This window comes from Eucalyptus grandis, chromosome 9 (genome assembly GCF_016545825.1).
Source record: "Eucalyptus grandis isolate ANBG69807.140 chromosome 9, ASM1654582v1, whole genome shotgun sequence".
In the NCBI taxonomy this organism is placed as follows: Eukaryota; Viridiplantae; Streptophyta; class Magnoliopsida; order Myrtales; family Myrtaceae; genus Eucalyptus; species Eucalyptus grandis.
Window position 1 is genome coordinate 10190314 of NC_052620.1, and position 27333 is coordinate 10217646.

At 37.9% G+C, this 27333-nt stretch overlaps 1 protein-coding gene across 1 annotated transcript; it reads right to left on the reverse strand.

Annotated features, from left to right (window-relative positions):
- Positions 1-21291: 21291 nt before the first annotated feature.
- On the reverse strand, positions 21292-24694 carry LOC104418259 (probable trehalose-phosphate phosphatase J). Its single transcript, XM_010029541.3, has 12 exons — positions 24508-24694; positions 24093-24406; positions 23316-23456; positions 23146-23217; positions 22841-22933; positions 22663-22719; positions 22456-22557; positions 22283-22360; positions 22119-22188; positions 21918-21988; positions 21723-21815; positions 21292-21585 (listed from the first exon to the last, which is right to left on the reverse strand). The coding sequence occupies exons 2-12, from the start codon at positions 24387-24389 to the stop codon at positions 21535-21537; spliced, it is 1125 nt and encodes a 374-aa protein (XP_010027843.1). The 5' UTR covers positions 24390-24406; positions 24508-24694; the 3' UTR covers positions 21292-21534.
- Between the last annotated feature and the right edge of the window lie 2639 nt (positions 24695-27333).

Sequence of the window (27333 nt, forward strand, 5' to 3'; positions counted from 1 at the left end):
GTGTTTTGAAGTGGAAACAAAAAGTGAAAACTAAAATCGTGTGAATCATGTACGTGTGCCTAATTGCATTGTTCATCGAGGTCGATAGGTTTTTATGATGTGAGTTTGGTCGTGAGCCTAGATTAGATTTTTGGTCTTGTAAGCCTAGTTCATTGGTCCTTAGCGTAATGTTGTATAGTCTTATTTTGGGGTAAGTGTGCCACGTATCTTAGGCTGATTTTTCATTCATGTGAGGGGTGGATAGTATGGTGTAGTGTTTTTGATATTTCATTGCTGGGCATTAGCGTACTCTTGTTATTATTCATATTTTTCATATCCTTAGACATGGATGGGATTCCTACCACCGCTATTGCAAGTTATAGCACCCCAGTTTAGCTTGAGGGGCAGCCATACAAGTTTACTAATCCGCGCTTTCCCTTTATCTTTTTTGTACGCTACATGACTACACTCGGAATAGATGCAGGTCCATCGACCAGCCGTGTCACTTACACTTCGTGGCACTCTACGCCAACATTAGGGGATACCTGAGTGGTCCTCTGCCTTTCCTTGAGGGCGATATGAGTAGCGACGATGACAACGATGCCAATGGGGAGCTGTAGGAGAGGATGACGATGAGAGGTGGCAGGGATCCATTTTTGAGACACGGTTTTGGCATTTTTGGAGATCGAGTCGTGTGTAGATGGGTGATAGGTTGTAGATAGTGCGAGGGTATGGATGATGGCTGAGTGGATAGCGTGGGAGCAGTATATCATTTTGACCTCCCAGTATAGCCCCGTGATCACCTATGTTCATAAATAATATAAGAAATGAAAAGCTGTTGCTTGTTTCTCTCTAGTGTTCATCCTTTATAATTCGTATTTGTTTGATGTTTAAATTCGTCTTCAGCATGTGCTAAAAAGTGAAAGATTAATATATTGCGTAAGAAAAGTGGCGGATTGGGATGTGCCGGCTCGTCATAGGGTATAAGGATGGTGTCATAGGGTATAAATTGTGAAATCCTGATACTAAAAGTATCATCTACAACATAGATATGGTGTTCGGAGAATCTACAACAAATCAGATTGTTTCACAAGATCTTGAAAAACCACATATAGTTGACTTCGATGTTGATTTGAAGAAAAAAAATAGAGGTTACACAAGCTAGAATAGATCAGATTCTAAAACTGATGAGCTTGATGAGATGGATGATATAGTAGATTCTGAAACTAAATTTGAAGATGAAACATTGCCCGAATTGGTCTTGAGAAGGTCCACATGGCTGAGAATGTGACATCCAAAATTTTGTCCACCTATTTAGTGATAACTAAGTAAAGATTAAGGTTGGTAATGGTCGAGGTGGAAACATAAATCTCTTGAGTCGTCTTTGGAAATTCACTTGGTATATTTGGGTCCAAGAACATTGCAAAAATTCGTTCGGACAAATTGTAGAATATAGTTTTGACTATATTCTCGTGATAAATAGAAATATTATGGCCAACTAAATTAATATGGCCATTATACCCTAAAGAATGCCTTATATTATATTATGTATGACTAAATTAGGATAAGATAAGCCACCATTAAGCCCTAATTACACCATGGCTGGCCACCACCACCTAATTTTAGCCCCAAAATCTCGTTTTTGCCCCTAAAAGATTAGATGCATGTAAACATGCATGAATACTGGTTTAAGAGTCGTTGGGTTCTCTACCAATATCATGATTTCTCCTGCAGTCCTTTCATTAACACACATAGGTTTCCCATAAGGCTATCGCTGTAGCTATCTAGTCTTAAAAAGCTGTTAGCTGTTCTTTTGATATCTAACCCAGTTTTTTAACTATGGAATCCAAAGCTTGAACGGCTCTTTTTTGATCCATCAATGGTCTTCTTCTAGTGCGTATTGAATTATCATCAAAGTCGATACATCACTATCTCAATGTAACTCGCACTATCATTGGTGTAGATATCAAGTCATCATGCTAACCATCTTCAATGATGATACTGACCGAATGACTCGTGATGTTAAGACCAATTACCTTTCCATCTTCATCAATACCAAAGACTTCCAAGAATACTAGCTCGACTGGTCCTTGCAAGCTACAATGAGATACTACTCACATTGGTACTTGTTCTCCTAAAAGTCAAAGCCTAGTTTCTCATCATTGGTGATATATAGGATTTTTTTATTATTATAATGATTAACCAATTTCACCATCCGCACTCATCATGGTAAACATTAGTACCAATGATAGTTTGGTAATTATCAAAATATCATAAAGATGTTTTTTAACGTCGTGAGCATCCGCTGTCCAAGTTGCCATCATTGGTACTTGTTCTCCTAAAAGTCAAAGACTAGTATCTCGTCTTCATTGATGTGAAGGATAATTGGTAATTATAGTTTATTTTACTATTTGTGTTCATCATTGTACCTATTAGTGATACATATAATTTGGTGATCATCAAAATCTCACAGGGATGTTTTCCAACACAAGGTACATAACATTTAATCTTTCCCAAAATTCTCTTCTTCTTTTTTCTTTTTAACCTTTCAGAGGTTATGATTCTTGTGGAGAGGCTAGAAGGCTCTCTTTTTCAATATTGAGATATGAAGGACAAGGTTTCAGGATTCGTGTCTCCAAAATCCAAAAGGACACCAACGCACCTTATTCTCTACAAGACTAGTAGAGACCAGTGCAAGTCACATGATTCAATTCATTTTAATTTATTTACATTTCATTTCCTAACACTTTGAGTGCTCTTTTGGCTAAATCTAATCTGCTTTCATTTTCGCTTGTTTTTCAAGTCATGAATTTTTTGCAATGTTTGGTAGATTGGAAGCAGCTAAATTTGCATAGGCAACAAAAGGTGGATTAAGAAGGGGAAATATTTGATAATTTGTACTGTCATGTTGTTTCTTGTTCATGATATCGGGAAAATAAAATTGAAATTGAACAAGACAATCTCTAGGTAATTTGGGAAATTTTTGAAAAAAGTTCTAATATAGGGGTTGCTTTTCCAAAAGAGAGTTTAAAGTAGACATTATTTCGAATGAGACCTTGAAGTAGCCAATTTAGTTTCAAATAAGGTCTTGAGCTCATCAGTCAACCAATATTTGCCGACCAACAAGCACATACATCTCAAGAAAGTGGCAAGTGCATCTCACGCATCTCTCAAGGTGGTGGAGCCTCTACTGACCAAAAAAAAGAGGTGGTGGAGCCTCCATTTGGCTAGCGATGGTGCCATGTAATCGGGTGATAAAAATTATTTGGTAACCACTTGACAAGGATGTTATCAGATTGGTATAAAAGAATTCAATTAGAACTTTAACATATGACAGAAAAAGACAAATATTTGAATAGACCTTGTGACATCCTCAGTTTTGACCCAATTTTTCAAAATGGAATTGTTTTGGCAAGCGATTGTCAGACAAAATTGTCTTGAGGATCAATAGGCCATGAGGACATCAGAAAAAGGGCATTTATGGGCAAAAACTTAGTTTTTCATCAGCAATGACATACGAGTACGAAAAAGTAAAAAAGGGCCACGGACGGGGACCCAATGGGTCTTAGCCCAAGTGGGTGGCCCAAGGGCCACATGCCTAAGGGGTGGGCAACCAAGGGAGGCCCATAGGCCCCTAAGCCCATCAAGCCATCTTTTGGCACAATCTTAGCATTAAATGCATGAAAAGATGAGAATAGTGCATGAATAGTGTGAGATCTTGATGAAAGGACCGAAATGCCCTTCCATTGGACAAAAGAAGAAAGGGCAAAAATGGAAATTGGGCTTGGAAGGGGTAGCCATGCATTTGGGTGGCAAGATGAGAGGATTTGAAGGCCATTCTAGACTAACCTAACCTAGACTAGTCCCATCCTAGTCACTCGAGTGCCTAAATCCTCTCATTAATGCTAGATCTTGCTTCTTTCTTAAGCTACTTTGACAGACATGAGCCAAAGGGAAGTGATGGGGCATTAATGGAGACAAGACTTCTCTCTCTCCTCCCTTTTCCCTTCCAAGACCACTGGCCACCCCTCTTCATCCTGTCACTCTCACATTTTTCCTCTTCAAATGGAACCCTAGGTTTGAAAGATTTGGAAGATTTGAAGGGCAATGCATTAAATGAGAACAAGACCTCTCTTCTCTCTCCTATCTTTCCCCCTCACCACTGGTTCACCCTCCCTCTCTCACTTTCACTTTCACTTTTGCTTAATTGAACTCTCAAACTCACCCTCTCCCTCCTCTTGACACCATCGAATCCACCACCTCCATTTTCATCTTCAACTCAACTTGTTCTTCACTTGTTTTCCTCATTGGCGATTGTTCGTTGAACCCTGACGCCGGACCGCCCTTTTGCTCCTCCAAACCACTGTCCAAGCTGATTGACCGACATCCTCAAAGGTTGGTCGATGCTATGCAACCCTCACCAGAGCTCCCTCTTGCTCATTTCTTCTTTGATCTAGTCCCTCGCGAAGCCTGGAGACTATGCCACCGTTGCCGGACCGCCGTAGAGCCTCCACCGGAGCCGTGACCAGCCATTGTCTAGCTCCCTCATGCACGAGGGACACATGAACAGCAACCTCAGCTGCTCTCCAGCCTTGTTGTTCCCTTCCCTGACCTGTTTTGAAGCCCAAGTCGTTAGTGAGTGGTTTTCTAGCCTTTGATTAGGGCTTTCGCTGCATTTATGGAGTAGTTTAGGATTTATGAGTGGTTATATGATGATTTGTTGATGTGATAAACTATTGTTGAACTTATATAGGCTATCGAGTGTCAAACGATAGGTTATCTCGTTTAGGGTGATACGTTAACGGGTTATTATGAGTAAAGTTGATATATGATTCCATTATGCCGCAATATGATGACATGCTATTATGTGCCATGAGGATTAGTAGTTGAATATGATATCTGGGTTATGTGCCATGTGGATTAGTGGTTAAATATGATATTTGGGCTATGTGCCATGTGGGTTAGTGGCTAAATATGATATTTGGGTTATGTGCCATGTGGATTAGTGGTTACATGTGATATTTGGATTATGTGCCATGAGGATTAGTGGTTAGATGTGACCTTTAGATTATGTTTTACATGATATGATGACATATAGTAAATGAAGTCGTATATCGCATGAATATCACAAGAGTTAAATGAGAAAGATAAGAAATGGATTGCGTGATGGTATGCCCGTGTGATGATCACCTAAGACCTGATGCTTTTACATGGGGTGTGAACTTGTCCTAAGGTATTTTACGTGAGACGATATCCAATTAAGTTCAGATGCCCCCAAGTCAACAGGACGTTATTTACGGATGGATTTTGAAACTAAGCTTCTTATAGGAATGCCCCCAAGTCAAGACATGTCGTGCTCGATGGGGCGAAATGATGCCTGATTACGCCAGATGATTGCAAACTGGGTATTCTGTTACCTCTTGATTGTGCTCGATGGGGAGGCTAAAACGAATCTGTCAGAACGGCTCAACCATTCTTAGAGCTTGTAAACATTTCAACAAACAAATATGAGATAAACTCAATGAGTGAACTTCTTAAACCTCGTGTAGGGAAGTCATTTCACCTCAAAAGTGCCCTAAACAAGCAATTATCTATTGATGGCAAAATATGGCAAAGCTCTTCTTGCTTTTCTCTCACTATCCTCATAACAACAAATCTATTATTCAAGGCCATCAACATAGACACATAGGCAATTCCATAATATATATCATGCTTTCGTGTCAAACATACGAATGCGCATTATGGTCTAAGTCATGCGTTCATACCATGCAATAATTCAGATCTAAACATATACGAATCTCATGCACTTTTCATATACATTTGTCCAGATTATTACGGCCACTTAGGACCTAAAGTTGACTTGACAATCATCCTGGGTAACCGAGCATCGTCTCGCCCTATCGAGCATGACATTGTGTTGACTTGGGGGCATTCCTATAAGGAGTTTCATTCCAAAATCCATCCGCGAACGGCATCTCGTTGACTTGGGAGCATGCAAACTAAATCAGGCATTGTCCTGATTAAAATGCCTCAGGACAGGTTCACATCCCGTGTAAAACACATTAGGGTCTTAGGTGATCACACAAGCATACCATCACACAATCAATTTCTTATTTTTCTCATTTAACCCATGTGATATTCATGCGATATGCAACTTCAATTACCATATGTCATCATATTATGGAAAACATAACCTGAATGTCATATCTAACCACTAATCTTCATGGCATGTAATTCTAATATCACATTTAACCACTAATCCTCATGGCACATAATCCAAATATCACATGTAACCACTAATCCACATAGCACATAACACAAATATCATATTTAATTACTAAATCATATGGCACATAATCCAAATATCATATTTAACCACTAATCCACATTGCACATGATCCAAATATCATATTCAACCATTAATCCTCATGGCACATAATAACATACCATCATATTACAACATAATAGAATCATATATCAACTTTACTCATATGAACCTATTAATGTATCTGTTAATGTATTGCCCTAAATGAGATAACTGATCGTTTGACACTCGATAGCCTATCTAAGTTCAACAATAGCTTATCATGTCAACAAATCATCATATAACCACTCATAAGTCCTAAACTACTCTCTAAATGCAACGAAAGCCCTAATCAAAGGCTAGAAAGCCATTCACTAACAACTCGGGCTTCGAAATGAGTTGGGGAAGGGAACAACAAGATTGAATAGTAGCTGAGGGCTGCTGGTTGCGTGTCCTCCATGCATGAAGGAGCTAGACGGTGGTTGGTCGCAGCTCCAGTGGCGACTTGGTGGCGGGCCAGCAGTGGTTCAGCGACATTACAGCCTTCGGGCTTCGCAAGGGACTAAATCGAAGAAGAAATGAGTGAGAGGGAGCTTTGGTGAGGGTTGCATAGCATCGAACAACCCTTAAGGATGCCGGTTGATTAGCTTGGACAATGGTTTGGAGGAGCAAAAGGGCGGTCTGATGTCAGGGTTCAACGGACAGTCGTCAATGAGGAAAACAAGTGAAGAACGAGTTGAGATGAAGATGAAAATGGAGGTGGTGGACTTAGTGGTGTCAAGAGGAGAGAGAGGGTGAGTTTGAGAGTTCAAGTGAGCAAAAATAAAAGTGAAAGTGAGAGAGGGAGGTGAGCCGGCGGTGAGGGGGAGAGATAGGAGAGAGAAGAGAGGTTTTGTCCTCATTTAATGCATTGCCTTCCAAATCTTGCAAATCTCTCAAACCTAGGGTTCAATTGAATGAGGATGTGGCACCTCGAAGAGAAAAAATGTGAGAGTGAGGGGATGAAGAGGGGTGGCCGGCAGTCTTGGGGGGAAAAAGGGAGGAGAGAGAGAAGTCTTGTCTATTAATGCCCCATCAGTTCCCTTTTGACTCATATCCATCAAGGTAGCTTAAGAAATAAGTAAGATCTAGCATTAAAGAGAGGATTTAGGCACTCAAGTGACTAAGATGGGACTAGAGTAGGTTAGGTTAGTCTAGAATGGCCTTCAAATCCTCTCCTCTTGCCGCCCAAATGCATGGCCGCCCCTTCCAAGCCCAATTTCCATTTTTGCCCTTCTGTCTTTAGTCCAGTGAAAATGCATTTAGGTCATTTCACCAAGATCTTGCACTATTGACGTCATTTCATGCATTTAATGTCAAGATTGTGTCAAAAGAGAGCTTGATGGGCTTGAGGGGCCCATGGGCCTCCCTTGGCCACCCACCCCTTGGCCGTGTGGCCCTTGGGCTCAAGCCCATTGGGTCCTCATCTGTGACCCGTTTCCATTTTTTTGTACTCGTATGTTTTTGCCGATGAAGAACTGAGTTTTTGCCTCTAAATGCCATTTTCCGATGTTCTCGTGGCCTATTGATCCTCAAGATAATCTCGTCCGACGATCCTTTGTTGAAATAATTCCATTTTGAAAAATCGGGTCGGAATGATGATGTTACTTCTTGTGAATTTGATAAATCACAATTATTGATCATAGGAGTTCCCTTTGCAAGCACACGTGATTAATAGAATCAGTCCACAAAAGAATTTCGCATCAAAAAAGTTGGGCGCCAAAGGCTTTGAGTTGTCTTTGTACAGGATAGGGCAGAGCAATCACATTCAATGCCAACCTTTGAATCATATGTCAAATCTTAATGAGAAGTTAGGCTGAATCTCTCCGGGTAGGCCGGCGCTCAAGTACACAATGTCTTTATTATCCGGCATTCAATTTAGGAAGTTGGAAGGTTCTTGAGTTCTCATTGCTTGCAGGAACAATGTTAACTGCTGTCTGTCCAATCGAAGTTGCAGATCCAAATGACCGTGACCCTTTGGAAAGGAATCGCAAGTCGTGTAATTGTCTCGTGGCCAACAAAAGTCCCACGAAATCTAGAGAGAATCTAGCTTCAGGTAATCCACGAAGTACGAATGCGTCGACTGGTCAACTCGTTTTGGATAGAAAAATCCTTTCAAGAACTGTGCATTGGAGAGCAAGACAACAGCATCATATTCGTCGAAGAAAAAACGCGATTCAATGTACTCACGTACAGTCAGGAAAGAGAATTGGCGTCACCATCAGTAACATAAAAGCCGTGCAAGAAAGAAGCAAACATATATGAATATGTCAAGTAAAAGGACAGCTAGCGATTGTAGCAGAGCAATCCTTTTTAACAGATGGCGATTGCTCCGAAGGGTGTTTTGATGTGAAACCAACTAAGCATATGTACTGTATTTCACCCGCTTTTTTGAATTCTCAACCCTAATCACAGAAGTCGGCCATCTTATTCTGTACAGGTACAGTAAGTACAGACAAAAGTAGCTTATGGCTAAGTTGAGCCCCGAGCCAAGAATATTCATGATATAACCATTTCCACAATACATAAATTCCTCATTTATCGGTCTATGAACTGCTGATGATAGATCTTGTTAAAATGGATCACAGGGGTTTTGCTAGCATTAATATAGAACAAATATAAAGCTGCCGAAAATAACATATTTTTCTTACCTTTTACAAAAAAAAAAAAACATATTTTATTTAAAAGAAGAGCTAACAAACCAGTGGCCCTCATCTTAAATAGATGAGATTATGATTTTGATTGCATACATTCCCTAATAGTGCAATAAGATCCAATTCTATATAAAATTATTATGATTCGACGCACAATCACAAGAAAATAAAGAGTAAAAGTGAGAAATAGAATTCAAGACATAAAATTTTATCTTGATTCACCTTTAAGCTAAGACTATGTCTAGTAGAAGATTCTACTATAATTAGCACATTGCATTTCTCTTATATTCTTTAATTATTAAAAAACTTGGCCTTTTTGGATGGCCTCTTGGATCCCCCTTCGCTCATGAGAGCGAGACTCTCATGTCTTCCTATCGATGGGGAATTGAATTACACTCCAAAAAAAAAAAAAAAAAAAACACTATGGCACCGTCCAAACCCCAATTATTTACATATTGTGGCAGCAAAAGGAAGAAAGCTTTTTTCCTCAAACACCGTTCACAGCCAAAAATTCTATTTTGGAGAGTTAAGTGATAGTCATGGGACCAGTTATAATTGGGCCACTGGAGATGCAGGTAACATTGAAGGTCCCTTTGAGTGGATTAATGATACTCCCCTCATAAATTGCATCTCATGTGCCAGGTCAAAAGAACATGTTATGAGATAGATATCCCATATTTTGCAAAGATGGCGTCCTTTATGGCATTGGTCTTCTCTCACCACTTAAATTACACAGTCCATGCACAAAGGATCCAATGGGTGTTTTGCCTCGATTCTTTTCCTTGGAGCATGAAATAATTCATGAAGGGTTAACGATGGAAACAATACTGGTGTAGGTATATGACAGATGTGGCAACACTGGCCACGTTCAAATACATTTTCTAGTATTAGCCTACCATTCCTACCAGTGTGCTTTACATGTTTAGAACAAATTGAGGAATGATAATCTCAAAAGTTGGAAATATTAATAGAGATGATACCCTACTTATACCTGCGTTTCACTTAATTTCTTTGCTTTAATTTTTTTTTTAAATCTTGCGACTTATACAATTTATCTTTTTTCAACTTGAAACCTTCGAGACTTTCAAAACTTATATATATTCACAGATAAGTTCGCATTTGATTCTTTTTATAAGTTTTGAAAATTTTGAATAGTATTTTAAATTTTTGTGGGGAAGTGAAAGAAAGACTTCGCTTTGCTTCTAAAAGTCCTAAACTCACAAGCATACATCAGTAAGTGTGTTTTGGATACACTACATTACCATGTTCATGAAACATGAAACTTTCAATCAAACATCAAATGTGGACTCGCCGTTCTGGAGATGAGACATTGAGATAGACTTTAGCCACCTCGAATTGAGCATGCGTAGTGGGTGAGCTAGAAGTGCAAAGGCAAAGCCCAAACGGAGTGTCCGTAAAAGCCCACATTTAGTCCCCCTAACTTAAGGTCTGTCGGAGGAAGGGCCTATTCGTTTATGTTTTTAAAAACTAAAAACACTTTCTTGTTTTCACATCAAAATTTAAACATACTATACATATTTCAATAAATTACTAAATGAATATATGCAAATATGCATCTCAACATCTGTATATATCGACAGTTCCATGTGCTTAAAGTTAAGAAAAAGTAAAGACTGTATGCACTCCCCGATTTGGATTAAGCGAAATGTAAAAATTTATGTAGTCACTCGTTTCGGCTGTTTTCGCATCACTAATTCTCATGATAGAAATGTCATTGATCGACAAAATTAACGCTTGAAAAATGAATTATTTATCCACTGGTTTTAGCAACAAAAATTCGGGCTCCTAAGACAAACTCTGTTCACGGAAAAACTCCACCTTTGTTTTCCTTTTGTTTTTTCAACATCCAGTGTCATTGGAAATTCAGACATAAGCATCATGACATATCTGAGTTCAAACCTGTCGTGTATACTCTGGTGTCATAAAATAAATTCCATATATTTTAGGTGCTCGGATAATGCCATCTAAACTTTCTCCAATGTCATGATTAAAGCTAATAACGAAAACGAAAGAATGGACACACGATTCTTCCATGTGAGAATTTATCTGCAAAGGGGATTATCCGCCTAGTACAAAAGAGAGGGCTAAAATCCACCAGTCACCACTCTTATTTGCCCTTAAGTGGTCTAGAGGTCAAGTCACCAAACTGTTCTACACATTAAATTTACCTGCTGTTCTCTTTTTAGGTTGAAATTCGCTAATGATGTTAACATACAACAAATGTGGTGTGATGTGATTGTCACATGGTCCTAAGTTTTGCATTTCCTGAGAATATTGGGAATATATCACTGAAAGTCCGTAGGATGCCAAAAAAAATGGAGGAATTATGTATTTCGGAAGATTGATATCAAAATCTTTTATAAATGCGTTTTGCTTCTAAAGAGACCTAAACTCGCAAGCACTCATTATTAAGTGTGTTTTGAGTACACTCACCTACCATGTTCATGAAACTTGAACCTTTCAATCAAACCTCATGTGTGTGTGTCATGCCGTTATCATGCCAATCTTGATAAATATTACTGCATATAGCATGGTTGGAAAAGAGAAACCAAACACCTGCCGACCTCTTTGTTTTTATCCAAGACATGAAAAAGTGATAATGATGGGTTTATGAAAAAGAGTCTCTCTAAAAAGCCTTTTTCTCCATTCACGCACTTTAAGCACATCTATCAATAATGTACTAATGTAGCACATGATATGATTCCATTCCTAACGTTGTGCGAACTGGAAGAATTTCTCTACTTATCATTACCAAGAGAGAGATGATTATAAAATGACTCCAGCAATTTCTGTAGCAGTACTTTTTTCCGTAGGCACGATGATTTGTTGGTTCATTCCAGAGCAAACCCTAGTTTATGACAGCCCAAAATGCACCCATTCGCAAATCATTATCAGTCAAACATCTGTCAATAAAAATAAAAAAAAAGTACTCGAAAGCTGTTTTGACTGATTACCGAGCAAGGGTCACATCCTCGTTTCCGAATTCTCACTGATTAGTTATAGGCCGTGCAATGAACTCGAAAGTGAGTTTAGGTGGCGAGTCACCTTTTGACAAATACCAATAACGCCAAAAGTCTTGACTTTTGGTCCTCAGTTTCATTTTTTATCTATATTTTCCCCACAAATAGCTCATTTTGTCATCTTATACACACCGAGAAATTAGTCGCGCATGCCCTTTCTTTTTTGCAACTTTATGAGAAACATTGGTTACGTGTGACTATAAGTAAGATGTCTTTCTTTTGAAGTTCCGGATGTTTTTAGAGGATTAGATGATTTTTCTCCTGGTTAAGTCCTAAGACTTTTCCCCTTCTCCTTTTCATCCTCTCAGGTTACAATCCACTTCAAAGTACGATCATGTAAAGAGTGGCGACCTATACAAACATGGTTGTAGTATAGCCTTCTAGTGAGGGTAATGAAGTGAAATTTGTTAGAAAGCTACAATATCCAAACTATTATCACTTGAGTCAAAACCCTATCTTTCGCGTAAACTCATCTTTCCATTTGTTCGAGACATATTTGTTACTCTATCATTAGGGAACACAGTTCGAGAAACACTTTGTGAAGTGACTAGTGAAACACTCCATTTAGTCCATTTTATATTAGTTTAAATTGGGAAAAAATATTTAACTAATGTGGTATCGGAAGATAGATCAAGAGTTCAAATTCTAACAATTCTTCTCAATTTTCTCATGCTTGGTGCGATTACATCCACATCTTATCTTGTGCGTGTAAGGGACTGGCTTATTCGAGAGAGGGGAGAGTGATATTTATTAATCATACCAAATAAATAAATGGTTTCATTTTCAATACACTAATTTGCTTTATGTGACACGGATAATGTTTTGAAAATGGCAAACTCTCTTTTCTATTATTTAACATAAGTCCTTGGACTGCTTCTTAGTAAAATCCATATACCATGCATACATTTTTTGGTTATCAGTATAAAATTCCTAAGCATCTGTTTTTCCTAACGTTGACAATGTAACCTCCATGGCATTGTTCAATGTTTATACACACACCCATGACCCAACGTAACGCACAGGCACGCATTATTGATCTGCTTCTCATCAATACCTTTCATCCAATTGTCAGAGGGACTTCAAGAAGGGTCCAGCCAATGACTCAACTACACATAGGCACTATTCATCTGTTCCCCATAACCAGGGCATCTTGGGGTCACATGGGAATCCATGTGATTTCATAGTTAGGCCACATCCAACCAATGATCGGTCCCATTTACAAACATTAAATTACCAGAAAAAAAAAAGAATATTCAATCAACAATAAAATAGTATACTCATTAATTGATTTCTCTCGTTCTTTCCCCTTGTTCTTCCCAAGACAGACCACCACCTTCAGTGTGGCTCGACCCTCCATGCGGGGACCGATTCTCAAAGGCCTAAAGAGCACACCTGTTAGAAAGAAAATCTCTCAGTCTCCTGACACGTGTGCCTCAGGACCATCCCTTTGATAACATGGATCTGACAGGCCATTGCATGATTGGCGCAAGGTTCAAATTTTTATTCAGATGACCAGCTAACCACAGATTTGAGTCACGATTTATGGGTTGATAGGTATATTCTAAAGCATGCACGCCATTTATTTAGTGTTCGCTAACAGGGCCTGGGTTGGTGGAAACAAGAGGGTTCGGCTGAGACAAGTTCCTCGATAGTGCTTTGAAGCACGAATGTAACATTATAAAACAACAAAATGATTGTACCTACGAGATCTGAAATATGTTTATATATGTCGCATCTCTCGGAAGGAAAGAGAGAAGTGTTCATGAAAACTGTAGAAGAAAGGGAGGGTCCTTGGGTTGCATATTCGCCTCTTCGCTTCAATAATTGAAGCTCGCAGAAGACTTTGTTTATTTCGGTTAAGGCACCAATGATGGCCATGTAACCTAGTGGACTCCATCTTTCCACGTCCAAAAAAGTCGAGGTTGTCAAAGGCTTTTGGATCCATGTTATTGTAACTACTCAACCCCAAGAAAAAGGAAGAAAAAGTGGGAGAATTAATTCATGTGGTTTTTTTTTTCCTTTTTATTCATCTTTTTCCACATCAAAACACTCCTTTAAGTGGATTCCAACTCCTCATCCATCCAAACTAGATTCTCCACCCCCCACCCCAAAACAACTGGTGGGTTTCCCTATCAATAACCTAACCAAAAGTTAATTACCATGAAAAATCAAAGTAATGTATTGAAAAAAGACACAAACTAAAATCCCATGAAGAAAATTTATTGGATTGAACCACTTGTCTATGAGGTGGGGCAGCTTCAAATCTATGTAACCAATGGGGTAGGCTTGCTCTTCTGTTTACAAGCAATGGCTATAGATCTACCAAATGAGGGTCTACTACAATATGTTTGCGTGTGTAGACCTTCCTTTGTGGGGCTTGAAGGGATCAAAGAAACTATTATTGCTCTCTTCCAATTGGACTTCTCCTACATGTTTCTTATCTGAACAACACACCCCGCAGCTTTCTTGGGAGTGCATAATATCTGGTCAATTCATGTAATTCGTGCCTATCTTGAATATTATTCTCTGAAATTATATTATTCCACACTCATGTACGTCCTATTATGGTGCCAACTCATTTTGTGCATATAAAAGAGGGCTTCAACTATAGCAATAAATAATAGCACTCTCAATGGCCTTTTAGATCCCTTGTCTCCAAAAAGGGTGTATGAGGACTGGTGGTACTTGTGAAAGGAGGCAGGCATAAGATCCGACGTTAATCAACTTAATTATGAACACGGTACATAGTAATATATCTGTGTCTTACTTTTCTTGGAAAAATTGTTATATGGCAAGCTGCATTGTTCATTAGTGATTTATGCGGGAAAGATGAATAGCAGTTAAAAAAAAAAAGTTAATCAGAAATAATCTTTGTAATCGTATTAGAGTTGTTGTATTAGTTAAATGCCAGCAGAAAAGGGTATCATCTCCATAAATACTTCCAACTTTTGAGATTATCAGACCCCAATTATTGATCTAAATATGTAAGACACTTTAAAGGGAGGGTAGGCTAACCTTTTATTAGAATATAATGAACATGGCCAATGTTGCCACATCTGTCATATACCCACACAAGTCTTATTTTCGGTGACTAATGATGGCTCCATTATTAACCTTCATGAATAAGTTTATGCTCCAAGGAAAGGAATCATAAGAAAATACTCATTGGATCCTTTTTATGCATGGGAGATATAATTGAAGGGATGAGCGAAGATCATTGCCGTAAAGGACACCATCTTTTCAAAACATGGGAGATCTATATCATAGCATGTTCTTTTGACTCAGCACATGAGATGCAATTTATGAGGGAAGTATCACTGATCCACTCAAAGGGACCCTCAAAATTACCTGAATCGCCGATTGCCCAATAATAATTGATCGCATGGCAATCTCCTATTTCTTAAAGATAGGTTTTTTGGCTGTGAACAGTGATAGATGAAAAAAGCTTTCTTTTTCCTTTTTTCTTTATGCTGCCAAAACGTGTAAATAATTGGTGTTTTGACAGTGTCACTGTGTTTTATGTCGGATTAGATCTAATCCAACGATTAGAAATGCATGCCATCAAAATCATGATTGCATTTGCTTAAAATGATACCCATTGGATTGTTCGCACTACATTCAAATAAGATATGATATTTAACAATCAATTTTTTATTTTGTGGTATTTAATGCTAGACAATCTCGTCAGAAAATATATCATCGGTTCATACACTGATAAAAAAATTTGTTGTTTCATGAATATTGCGTTAAGTCACTATGTTCTGCACGTACTGTTCTTGCACGGGATAACATGAACTGCCTTGATAATTAGGGCTGAGACACTAAGGAAGCGGGTGAATGTAGTACATGGCACTAATCCGGTTTCACATTAGAACAACCTATGGACCAATTACCATCCTTTAAAAGGGTGGTTCTGCTACAATTACTAGTTGTCCTTTCACTTGACATATTCATGTTTGTTTGCTTCTTTCTTGCACGGTTTTGATGTTACTGATGGTGGCACTGATTGTCTCGTGACTATATGCGAGGACATTGGATCATGTGTTGCTCATCAACGATTCCTCTCCAATGCATCCCTTAGAAGGACCTTTCTGCCCCATATCAAGTTGAACATTCGTATTTTATTGACTCCATGGGTATGCTCCCCGGATGGAGCCTCCCGTTACTAGCTGGAGCTTCGCAGGGGAGAGCCATCCTTGCACAGAGGAGATAATTTTGTCGATCTCTTTTTTGGACTGTGAGGCAATGAACAAATTTGAAGTGGCTCAATTCCTCTAAGGTTGTCTTTGTAAGTCTCTTCTGACTTGGTTTATAGTGATTGTATCTGTTTCTAATGGAGTAGTTGGTGAATTTTTTGGTTAATCAACACCCATACTAGTGCTCTTCCTTATGACAATATAAGGGTTTGTTTTCCTTGGATAATGGAGGACATCAAAACTTTCAGTTTGGCATTCGCATATATCGAATAAGAGTTTACTTACAAAATATCCAGCTTAACAATGAAGATATTAGAAATCACCTTGAAAGTATCGAACTTTGAAGAGTAGGTAAAGGTGACTCGATGTGATACTTTGGACATGTTGCTAGTCTCTCAATATATAATGGGACTTTAAATTGCCAGTAGAAATTATGGGACTTGCAAATCCTTTTAGAAGGATCACGGTCGACAGGTTTTATTAACTTCCATGGTTAAGAAAACAGTGAAGATGCTCCTGCAAGCAACGAGAAAACTCAAGAACTTTCGACATCCAAAATTGAATGCAGGACAAAAGGGATATAGCACCTACGTGCTTGCCTACCTACAGAGATTCAGCCTAATCTCTCGTTTAGATTTGCCACATGCTATATGCTATACTATAATAATTTAAAACTTTGGCGCTTAAATCTTTGTAGGAATTCTTTTACGGGCTGAGCCTCGCAATCACATATACTAGCAAACGGGAACTCGCATGATCGATAATATGATTGATCCGATCCATAATTACTCCGGTCCAGCCAAATATTTGCCTCTTACCTATGTTGTAAGGAACTTCTAAAATGATTTGAAAAAGAGATGATACGGTTTAGGAAAAGTAAAAAGAAAGTGAGCAGAGAGAGAGAGAGAGAGAGAGAGAGAGAGAGAGAGGCGTAAACATAGCAACCTAAGTGGGAGGTGAAATATAATTAATTATAATAAAAGACAAGTCACTAAGGTGAATAGGTTAAAACAAATGCTCCAGAGAGTGGCGTAAACATAGCAACCTAAGTGGGAGGTGAAATATAATTAATTATAATAAAAGACAAGTCACTAAGGTGAATAGGTTAAAACAAATGCTCCATGGTGAGTGTTTAATAAATGCTTAGAAGGCGTCTAGGTGCAGCTACTTTTATGGAGAAAGCAACAAAATACTTCTCTTGCAATGAGAGGAGGCCATTTCTATCAATCTATTGGCAAGCTTAGAGGCAACACTTCAACATATTTATAAATATTGGACATAATTAGTTGTTTGCACGGATTGTATATATTATAAAAAAATGGCATATTAACATTTAAGTACCAAAAAAAGAAAAAAAAAACTTCACATTGACGTATTTATAAGACTATTCTAATGTTAACATAACACTATCATTTTAAGCAACTTATATAAAATAACAATTAATATGATTTTTGGCATAGCATATTTTGTTTGTCATTTTACTTTGTCTCAAGTACACGTAATTTATGTATTTCTATTTTAGTAAAATTATTTGTATTCTAACATAAATATTATGTCAATATTAAGGTAGGAAATTTCTTTAGTACAAATGAGTTATAATTAAAATTTTAAAAAGAAGTAATGAAGAAGGATGTGAAGGAGAGGGACAAGGGTAATAATTAGGTGGCAAAATGAGTGGAGAGTGCAAGAAAAATGTTTATTACAAGGGACATGATTGGCCGCCTTCAAAGGCGACATTTGGTTGTCTAGATTTTAATTAGGTTAGAACTAGATAGAATATGATATGATATGATATGAAATTATGGGATTTTGTTATATCATATCCACTATTTAGTAAATTGTAGTAATAAAGTCGGACATATCTATATATATCATGTACAATATTTAGTATAAACGACATATCAATATAAATAAATGGAGATGATAAAAATTTCTTGCGACACTTTTACCTACTTTATTTTTATTTTTCCTCTATTTTTTAATTATTTTCCTTTTTTTCCCTTCCATCATTCTCTAATAATTTTTTATTAAATAGTACTATACTAAAATGCCTAAAATACTAAAATACCTAAAATATGTAATACCTATAAATATATAGTATAATATATAATTAAATTCAAATATATAAATAAAAATGAGATCGAATAAAAAAACTGAATCATATTTTTTGTAATTTTGAATTTCTTATACTAGAATTCAAATATTATTTATATTTAAATGTAATTTTTATTTCATTAATTTAAGATGCTTGTTATTTTAAAAAGAATGACTTTTCTTTTATGGATAGTAGAAATCCTATTCATCTTACCAACCTCCCCATGAGATAATTTTATCCAGGCTATATCCATCTTACATTCGATTTTATCATATCTTGAGTGGACACTAAATACATAATATGATAAATTTTATTATATTATGAATTTTATTATAATCTGTCAAATGCAGCCTAAGAACTTTTCCATTATACAATGGGTTACAAAATGTACAAGGCCTTAAGGCCACGACAAAAGCTATTGAAAACATAGAAAATTTTCAAACGAGTATCTCTCTCTCTTTTTTTTTTTTTTGGGGGGTTGAAAAAGAAGAATATGAAGTGTTTTGTTCCCCTCAAAAGAGCACCTATAATGAATCTTATTTCAAATAAGACTTCAACGATCAAAGATGACCCTAGATCTTCATTGGCTAGCAAAATCATTCATCTCATGTGCATTTCATATGGAGATGGTGGAATGTGAAAGGCACATGCTCGCCGGTTGGCAAGATTTGGCCGGCCGATGACTTTGGTACCTTATTCAAGACTAAATTGGCCACTTCAAAAGTCTTATTCGAGATAAGATCAAATCTGAACTCTTTTGGAAACAACGCCCCACTTTAAGTTTTTATTTGAAATTTTATATGAAAGAAAACATTTATTTAAAGATTTTCTTGTTCAATTTCTTTTTTTCGACATCATGAACAAGATACACGTGCTTGTACAAGTTCCTAAGGTCAAGGAGGAGATCTCTCTAATATTCGCCCCTCCTTAATCTACTCCTTTTGTCGCCTACATAAATTTATTCGCTTCCGCTCAATCAAACGTTGTAAAAAAATTCACGACCTGATAATAATAAAGAAGAGAAAATCAGATTGGATTAGATTAAGCCTGAACGGCAATCAAATTGTAGGTACTGAAATGTGTATTAATTAAGGTGAACTGAACCATGTGACTTGTACTTTCCTCTGCTGATTTTTGTGAAAAATAAGATGCATTGGTCTCCTCTGGGAAATTTAAGACAAGAATCCCAAAACCTTGTCATCTATCTCTCAATACCTATCCAAAGCAAGAAAAATAGCCTTTTAGCTTCCTGCAAGAATCGTAACCATTAAAAGGAAAAGAGAGAGAGAGAGAGAGAGAGAGAGAACTTTGGGAAGGGTTGAATGTTATGTACCTTGAACGCATTCTCGTCTGTCCCGTCGCCGATGTAAATCGGTGATACATTCGTGCGATTCTCGAATCCTTTTCATGGAAATTTGGTAAAATTAGTTAGTAAGAATAATAATCTCAAGGTCAATCTGGATTAGAAAGCTATCAAAATCTACCAAATGATACTGTAGAAAAATGGAGTTATGTATATATGTATGTATATATATATATATATCTGGACTTATCAAGTTACTCCATTAAGAATTCAAGGGCCTTCCCTTTGTCCCATTTGATGGCAGGTTCGATTTCTAATTCCTGGTATTATTAAAAGAAACACCTCACTTTTTTTGGTTAGAGAAAAAGACCCAAAATAAGTGATCAACCACAAGAGGGCAAATTTGAGAATCTCTCTACGAGTATACAAAATTTTGTGCTATAGTATTCCTTTTCCTTTTTTTTTTTCAATAACTTTCAAGTAGCTTCATAGAGAATGAAGCAGTCACTTACCGTCAAGTGTAAGTTGTCTTATGCTCGTGCATCGTGGTTCCTTGACACGTGTTGATTTAAGTGATAAATAGTTAATAAAAAAGGGATTTCAATACCTTCGAACGGGAACATGTATTCGTCGTTCTTGTACTCTTGACCATAAATTTTCTAAACAACACAAATCAATCAGTATAAATCATTCTATTATGGAAAATTGGAAGTGTTAATATAAAGAAAAAGAAGGATAGTAAAGTTTGTAATGGTCAAATTTTCATGCAGAGAGAATAAATTATTTGCACGAGACATGATTTATAGATGGGTTCTCTAACTAAGCAAACACTATTGATTTAAGAAATTATGCCTCTAATAAGAACCTATTGGGTACGAATAATTTGTTTTTCCTCTAACCCACGTTGTTGTTAAGGAACTTTTAAACTGATTTGGAAAAGTGAGAAGGTAGAGCTGAAGAAAAGACAAAAGAAAGTAATAAAAAAAAAAAGAGAGGAAGTGGCATAAACATAGCAACTTATGTTAGACTACTCATAACCCCGCCCTTTGCGCAGATCGTATCCAAAAATTTATAATTAAATATGTTATATAAACATTTAAGCATAGCATCGCATTGGCATATTCATACAATACGATTCTAATGTTAACATAACAATATCATACTGAGCAATTTATATTGTAAAAATATCTAATGTGATATTTTGACGTATTATATTATATTTATTTATTTATTACTATGTCTCAAGTACACATAATTTATGTATTTTTTATGCTAGTAAACACAAATCTATGTTCGTATAATATATTATGTCAATATTAAGGTAGGAAACTTATGTAGTAAAAAAGAGTTACGATTATATTAAAGAATAATGAAGCGAGAGGGGAGGGAGAGGGACAAGGGTAATAAATAGTGGAGAAGAGTGGAGAATATAAGAAAAATATTCCTTGCAAGGCAAATGATCGATCCCTAAAAAATTAGACTCCTATGCGTCAATTTTAGAGACAACTTATAAGGAAGGTGCTTTGCTATATATATAAAATAATCAGATATATGATTGACAAGTTTACCTCCTTTTTAGACCATAATCGTATCCAGTAGATTTAGGTTCAATTTAAGATAATGCCCATATAGAGAGAGAGAGAGAGAGAGAGAGAGAGAGAGAGAGAGAGAGAGAGAGAGAGAGAGAGAGAGAGAGAGATTGAATTGGCAACTTTTCCCTTGTACAGCAGGTTGTTACAAGATTTACAAGACCTTAGAGCCAAGACAAAGACAGTTAAAAAAACATTTACTTAGAGATAATCTTGTCCAATTTCTTTTCTCTGATATCATGAACAAGACACCATAGGCCTATACAAATTCTTGAGGCTGTGGGGGCGATCTCTCAAATATTCCCGCTCGTGAATTTACACCTTTTTGTTGCCCTCATATATTTAGCCGCTTCCACTCAACCAAACGTCGTAAAAAATTCATGACCTGAAAATAATAAGCAAGAGAAAAATCAGATCAGATTAAATCAAGCCAAAAAAAAAAAAAAAAAAAAAAATACTCGAAGTGTAGGTAACGAACTGTAACTACATTAAGGTGAATTGAATCATGTGACTCGTACTTGCCTCTTCAGGTTCTTGTAAAGAATAAGATGCATTGGTCTCCTTTGGGAATTTGGAGACAATAATCCCAAAACCTTGTCCTCTATCTCTCAGTATCTGTCCCAAAGAAAGGAGAAAGGGCCTTTTAGCCTATTGGCAAGAATCATAACCATTAAAAGAAAAATAAAGAGAATTTGGGAAGGATTAAATGTTATCTACCTTGAACGCATCCTCGTCGGTCCGATCATCGCCGATGTAAACAGGAAATACGTTGGTACAATTCGCAAACCCTTTTCATGAAAAATTGGTAAAATCGTTAGTAAAACTAATAATGTTGATGAAGACGACAAAACTTTTCAAAGTCTATCAAAGGACACTTCAAAAATTAAAAAAAATAGTCTTGGATATATGTGGACTTACCAAGTGACTCCAATAAGAATTCAAGGGCCTTCCCTTTGTCCCACTTGATGGTTGGTCGGATTTCTAATACCTAGTATTATTGGAAAAATAACAAAGTGTTTTTTTTAGTAAAAAGGCCAAAAAAACAAAAGTGATTAGTTAAAACAGGTCTAAGTTAGACTAACCTTTCTTCCTTGAGTCAGTCTAAGCTTTGGGTACTCCTTGATCACAGATCTAACCTGCTGTGCCAATTCAGTCCATTCCTGCATATATTGAGAGGGGTCTTCTTATTTGTACTTCAAGGAGTACAAAATAAAGGGAAAGAAAAGAAGAGATTTAGTTACTATTTGCCGCATACTTTTTCATCAACGCGGCGGAAATGCACGGATACACAGAACTTATTGTTCTCCACCTTAGCTCCCGGTGTTGATTTAGTTTTCTCTACAAGTTTTTTGTATACCTGAGGATGAGAAAGTTCACCAGAACGTGAATTTTACTTATTGCTCGTATGGTCAGATACCTATACTTAGTGTAAATGATGAGATGTGCGGGAAACAGGACCAACCTCGTCGATCATCGGAAGAAATTCGCTCGCCGGTTGAAAGAGAACGGATTGATCACCCTGAGGCAAAAAATGGAGGTCAATTTCCAATTGGCCCCAATGGAAAATTGATTCAAGAACAAAGAAAAGGAGAGGAGGGAAAAATTGTTTCCATGGGGAAGCATATGAATAAGCAGTTCACCTTCTTGTATTTAGAGCCTTTTGCTGGGCCTTTGATGTCCATGCCATGGCTTCCTGCGTAGTACAACTCGCCCAGCCGCACAAAACTGTACACCTGATAAAACAATCCATCCAACAATATCATAATCTGGAAAGTTTGGAACAATCGAGGTGACACTTGCGATTGGGCGTCGCCAAGTCGATAGTGCACGTGCATGCAACGTGCATTGCAAATTCTCACATCCATGTCTCGCAGTTTGCCACAACCCGAATATTTAATCTTTCAGGCCAATTAGAAAAATGGAAAGGAAAAGCTTGGAAATGTACCTTGTCCCTGCATCTTCCGCTCACTATAGCAGTAGGGAAGCACCTAGCAAGTTTTTTAACCGTGGCCCTCATCTGTGTGACATAAACAAACACCAAAGTTGATGAGCTTGTCAGCGAAAAATCGGATCGAATGGCTCGATTTGGTTAAAAAAGAGAGCGATGGGGGGAACCTTTTTGGACATGAAAGCTTGATCGGGGTCGTCGACTATCGGGGAAAGAGTCCCATCATAGTCCAGGAACATCACTATCTGTTTCCCTTGGGAGGCATCGATTATCTGCTCGAACATGTCCAGAGCCGAAGGATGGTGGAGCTGCTCTCGCGAAAGTCGACAAAAGAAGCTATAGTCAGATCGAGCCGAAGACCAGTCGTGTAGAATCATAGTAGGAAAAAAGGAAATTTCAGCGGCCGATCGCGCAGCAGAGCACACTCTGGCGAAGAACATCACTTCCAAAAATGGATGCAGATCTTGATTGACGATAGCTTATTTTCTCAGGAAGAAAAGCTAATTTATCTCAAGAACAGTTGCTGAACAAAGGGAAAGAGAAAAAAGAGAAGTACAGGTCTACATGTTATAAAGCGATGAGGTCCACATGTTCTAGCTTGTGTTAGTGAGATTTTTTTCTAAAGAAACGAATGCTCTCGAAATTTCAATCCTGCTTTTGTTTTTTAAGGTACCAGAGAACGAGAAAGAAAAATGAAGTTGTGTTCTTGTCTCTCTAATGATTGAGAGCAAAACAAAAGTTGTGCTCTTGAGGCTCCACCAGCACTTCTGCCGACCGAGGCCGTGACCGATGTGATATTAACCACGCGGCCGGCAGGCATCGGTGTTTTTTTTTGCCCGATCCTTCGAGAATAACAGCAAATAAACGAGGAGAAAATCGAGGTTTCGCGTCTCGACCCTTTTTTTCGTTCGAAAGGGATCATTCGAAACCCGAAAACAACTCACCATCCAAGAACTGCTGTGGTCCTCGGTCAGAGAACGCGGGGCGGCCTTCACATGGGTCGGGGAAGAAGCTTTCATGGAGTCGACCCAGGAGCTGATCCTCTCGGCGCTATTGACCTCGAGGTTCTTGAGCAGCTTCCGCCTCGAGATCTTGAAGAACCCGCCGGCGGCGGGCGCGACGGGGGGCTTCTGCAGAGAGGCGGCGTACATTGACAAGGAAGCGGAATACATATCCGGCATCACCTCGACGCCGGAGCTGTTCCCGCCGCCGCCGGCCACATTCTGCTTGGTAATTCCCATAATGCCTCTTCTTTTTTCTACCATACACAAAAAGAAAAAGACCCCACCAAGCAAGTTCAGTTGGGATAGCCTTAAAAATCGATGGAGAGACCCAAAAGAGCTTTGCTTTTGATTCTACCTTTGTTGAAAGGACTTATAAAGAGTGGATGGTTTTGGACCCTTTGGAGAGCAAAGCTTGCTCGATCAAGAGGGCCGGGAAGAGCAACAGGAGCAAGCAGAACACACGAAGACTGAGCGAGAGAGAGAGAGAGAGAGAGAGAGAGAGAGAGAGAGAGAAAGAGCGCAGCGCAGAGCAGAGCAGAGCGAGCTGTGGGGGTGAGAGAGACAGAGGAAGTTGTGGTGGATTTATAGGTGGAAGGCGACGCTAACCGACGAGAGACCCGAGCCACCTTAGACACCACCCGACCCCACCCCACCCCAACTCCTCAAAAAGTGGTGGGCCCCAGTGAAAGTAAGGTGGGGCCCACAACTGGGGATAAAAAAAGAAGAGGGAATAAAAAAGGAGGAGGAAGAAGGAAGAAAAATCCTCATTGATGGGTAACGCCCACTATTTCCCGTGGGGAAGGGAACTTGTGGCCGTCTTCTTCTTCGTCTCCATTGACCATGTCCCGCCGTCTTCCGGCCACCGCTCCCTCCCTCCCTCCCTCCCTCCCCTCCCGACAAACTTTTTGCAAAATTGCCTAATGATGGTGTGATCGACTATAAGGGATGATGTGTGGTGAATTTTGAGGGTCGATTAAGTTAGGCTAAATCATTTACTTAGTAAATCAATCTTATATAGTAGTCTCAATATCCATGAATGTCATGATAACTTGTGTAAGAGATATACTATTATTAGTTATATCGTAATTTGTTTGTGTAGAAACCGCATGGTGGTTCTATGGTAATACCGGGGAGAAATCATTTCGTCTTGTTCTTTACAAGAATAAACTATTAGATTCGCTCTAAGAAAATATGAGCCATCAAATTTAAATGTTTGTGGAAGAAGTAGCCATTTTATAGTTTGCGATGTTTATTGAAGGCCTATAACATCTTGCAGTAAAGCGGTCCAAAACATCATAAATATTTAAATTATATGATTTTCAAGGCTTATGGCGTTTCATGGGAATGATAAATATTATAAACGATGTAATTTTTGTTGTTTTACTATGATGTTTCGCCACAAACCATTACGAAGGATCATAGATACTCGAATAGTCTTTTTTTTTTTTTTTAATAATGTATGACATCTAATAAAGGTTTATGATGTTTAAAACATCGTAAACATGTAAGTAATTTTCTTTCGTAAATATTTCACGACAATTTACAAAGGGTTTCGTCATAACCCAATGCGAAACCTCGTAAGCAAATGAATTGTGCTATTTTCAATATTTTACAGAGTTTTACAAAGACTAACGACGTTTTGTGGTAACGCATTTCAAAACATCGTAAATAATATACTGACTTTAATAGTTTACGACCAATTTATAAAGGCTTAAGATGTTTTGCTGTAACTCATTCCAAACATCTTAGATGTTGTGCTGTAGGCCGATTGAAGTTAAATATATAGACTGATTTAAATGTATGCACTAGTTCAAAATAAAGTTTTTAATTGTAATTATATTCCAGTTAAAAAATTGGCAAATATTACTTTGGCAGTGTCAGTCTATATAAAGGAGATATATTACTTCAAAACCCTGTAAAAGACACAAAATGGTCATCCAAATTTAATCAAACCCTGTTAGAACCACTGCCATTCATGAAGACAATTATGATTGCTATGAATTAACAAAAGTGTCCTCTTTTCAGCCCCAGAAAAAAACATGATACTTCCCCATTAAAATTTGGCATGTTGAAACGCTAATGACTTTCGTAAAAAACGATTCCGTATGTAAGGAAAATCTATTAGGATTTTCAAGTATTTTAACTCTACCACTACACACTAGCCACCACTACCACCAAGTGGCCATGGTCTTAAGAGATTACCACCCCCCTAGCCACTTCAGCTGAAACCAGTCGCTACCTAACCAGAATAACCATTACCACCACCTTTGCTTGTGTCCGTTCCCTATGGACCTAACTCCCACTTGTTTCATATATTTCAACAAGGATACATACTCTCTCTCAAGAGAGAGGTGAGGTGCTGTGCAATAGTTGCAACCTCTTGATAATAGAGCTTGCAGTTATTGCTGTCGACAACTAGGTTAACCGATCTAAAATCTCGGGGTCAGATGAGGGGTGGTTTAAGATGGCGCATGCTTTGACATATCGAGACAACATCCTTAAAGTAGTTATAGTGATTTCTTTCTCGGAAAAGGACAAATGAAGAAAAGGAAAATGGAAAGAAAAAGAGTGAGCGAAATAGATTTCGACCGTCTAAAATACCCACAGAGTAAAATGTCAATTTTTCCCGGGGATGACTGCACACAAAAGATCCTCAACCCTTTTAGGGAAAAAAGAAGAAGCTAGTTGTGTTGGTGGACAATTCAATCCATAAATATTTTTTTTTTAAAGATTCTTCCTGTATAAAATGTCCCAAATAGAAATGAACAACTATCATATTTTCTTCTCGAATCTAATAAAAAGTACAATCCTAGAGACTTTGTTATTATAGAAGAGGCAAAGGCAACAATGGGGAAACTGTGAAGCTTTCTAAAACAGAGGACACTCAGAGGTTTCGGGATTGCTCTTCCTTAAAACGGATGTCAAATAGATTTATGGACTCCAAAACCCACCTCACAAGTGGTTTTGAGCACCAAAGCTAACATGAGGTTCCTATTTATAGTAAATGGTCCCCTTAATCTTGCAAGCCTCTAAAAACGCCCCCTGTAAGATCAAGTAAAACAGCAGCAATCCAACCAAACCCCGGACATAACAGGCAAAACCAGCTGCGGTTTTATATACTCTTTCCATTTGTTAATTAGTTAAATTTACCATCTTTAAAAAATTAATAATCAACACCATC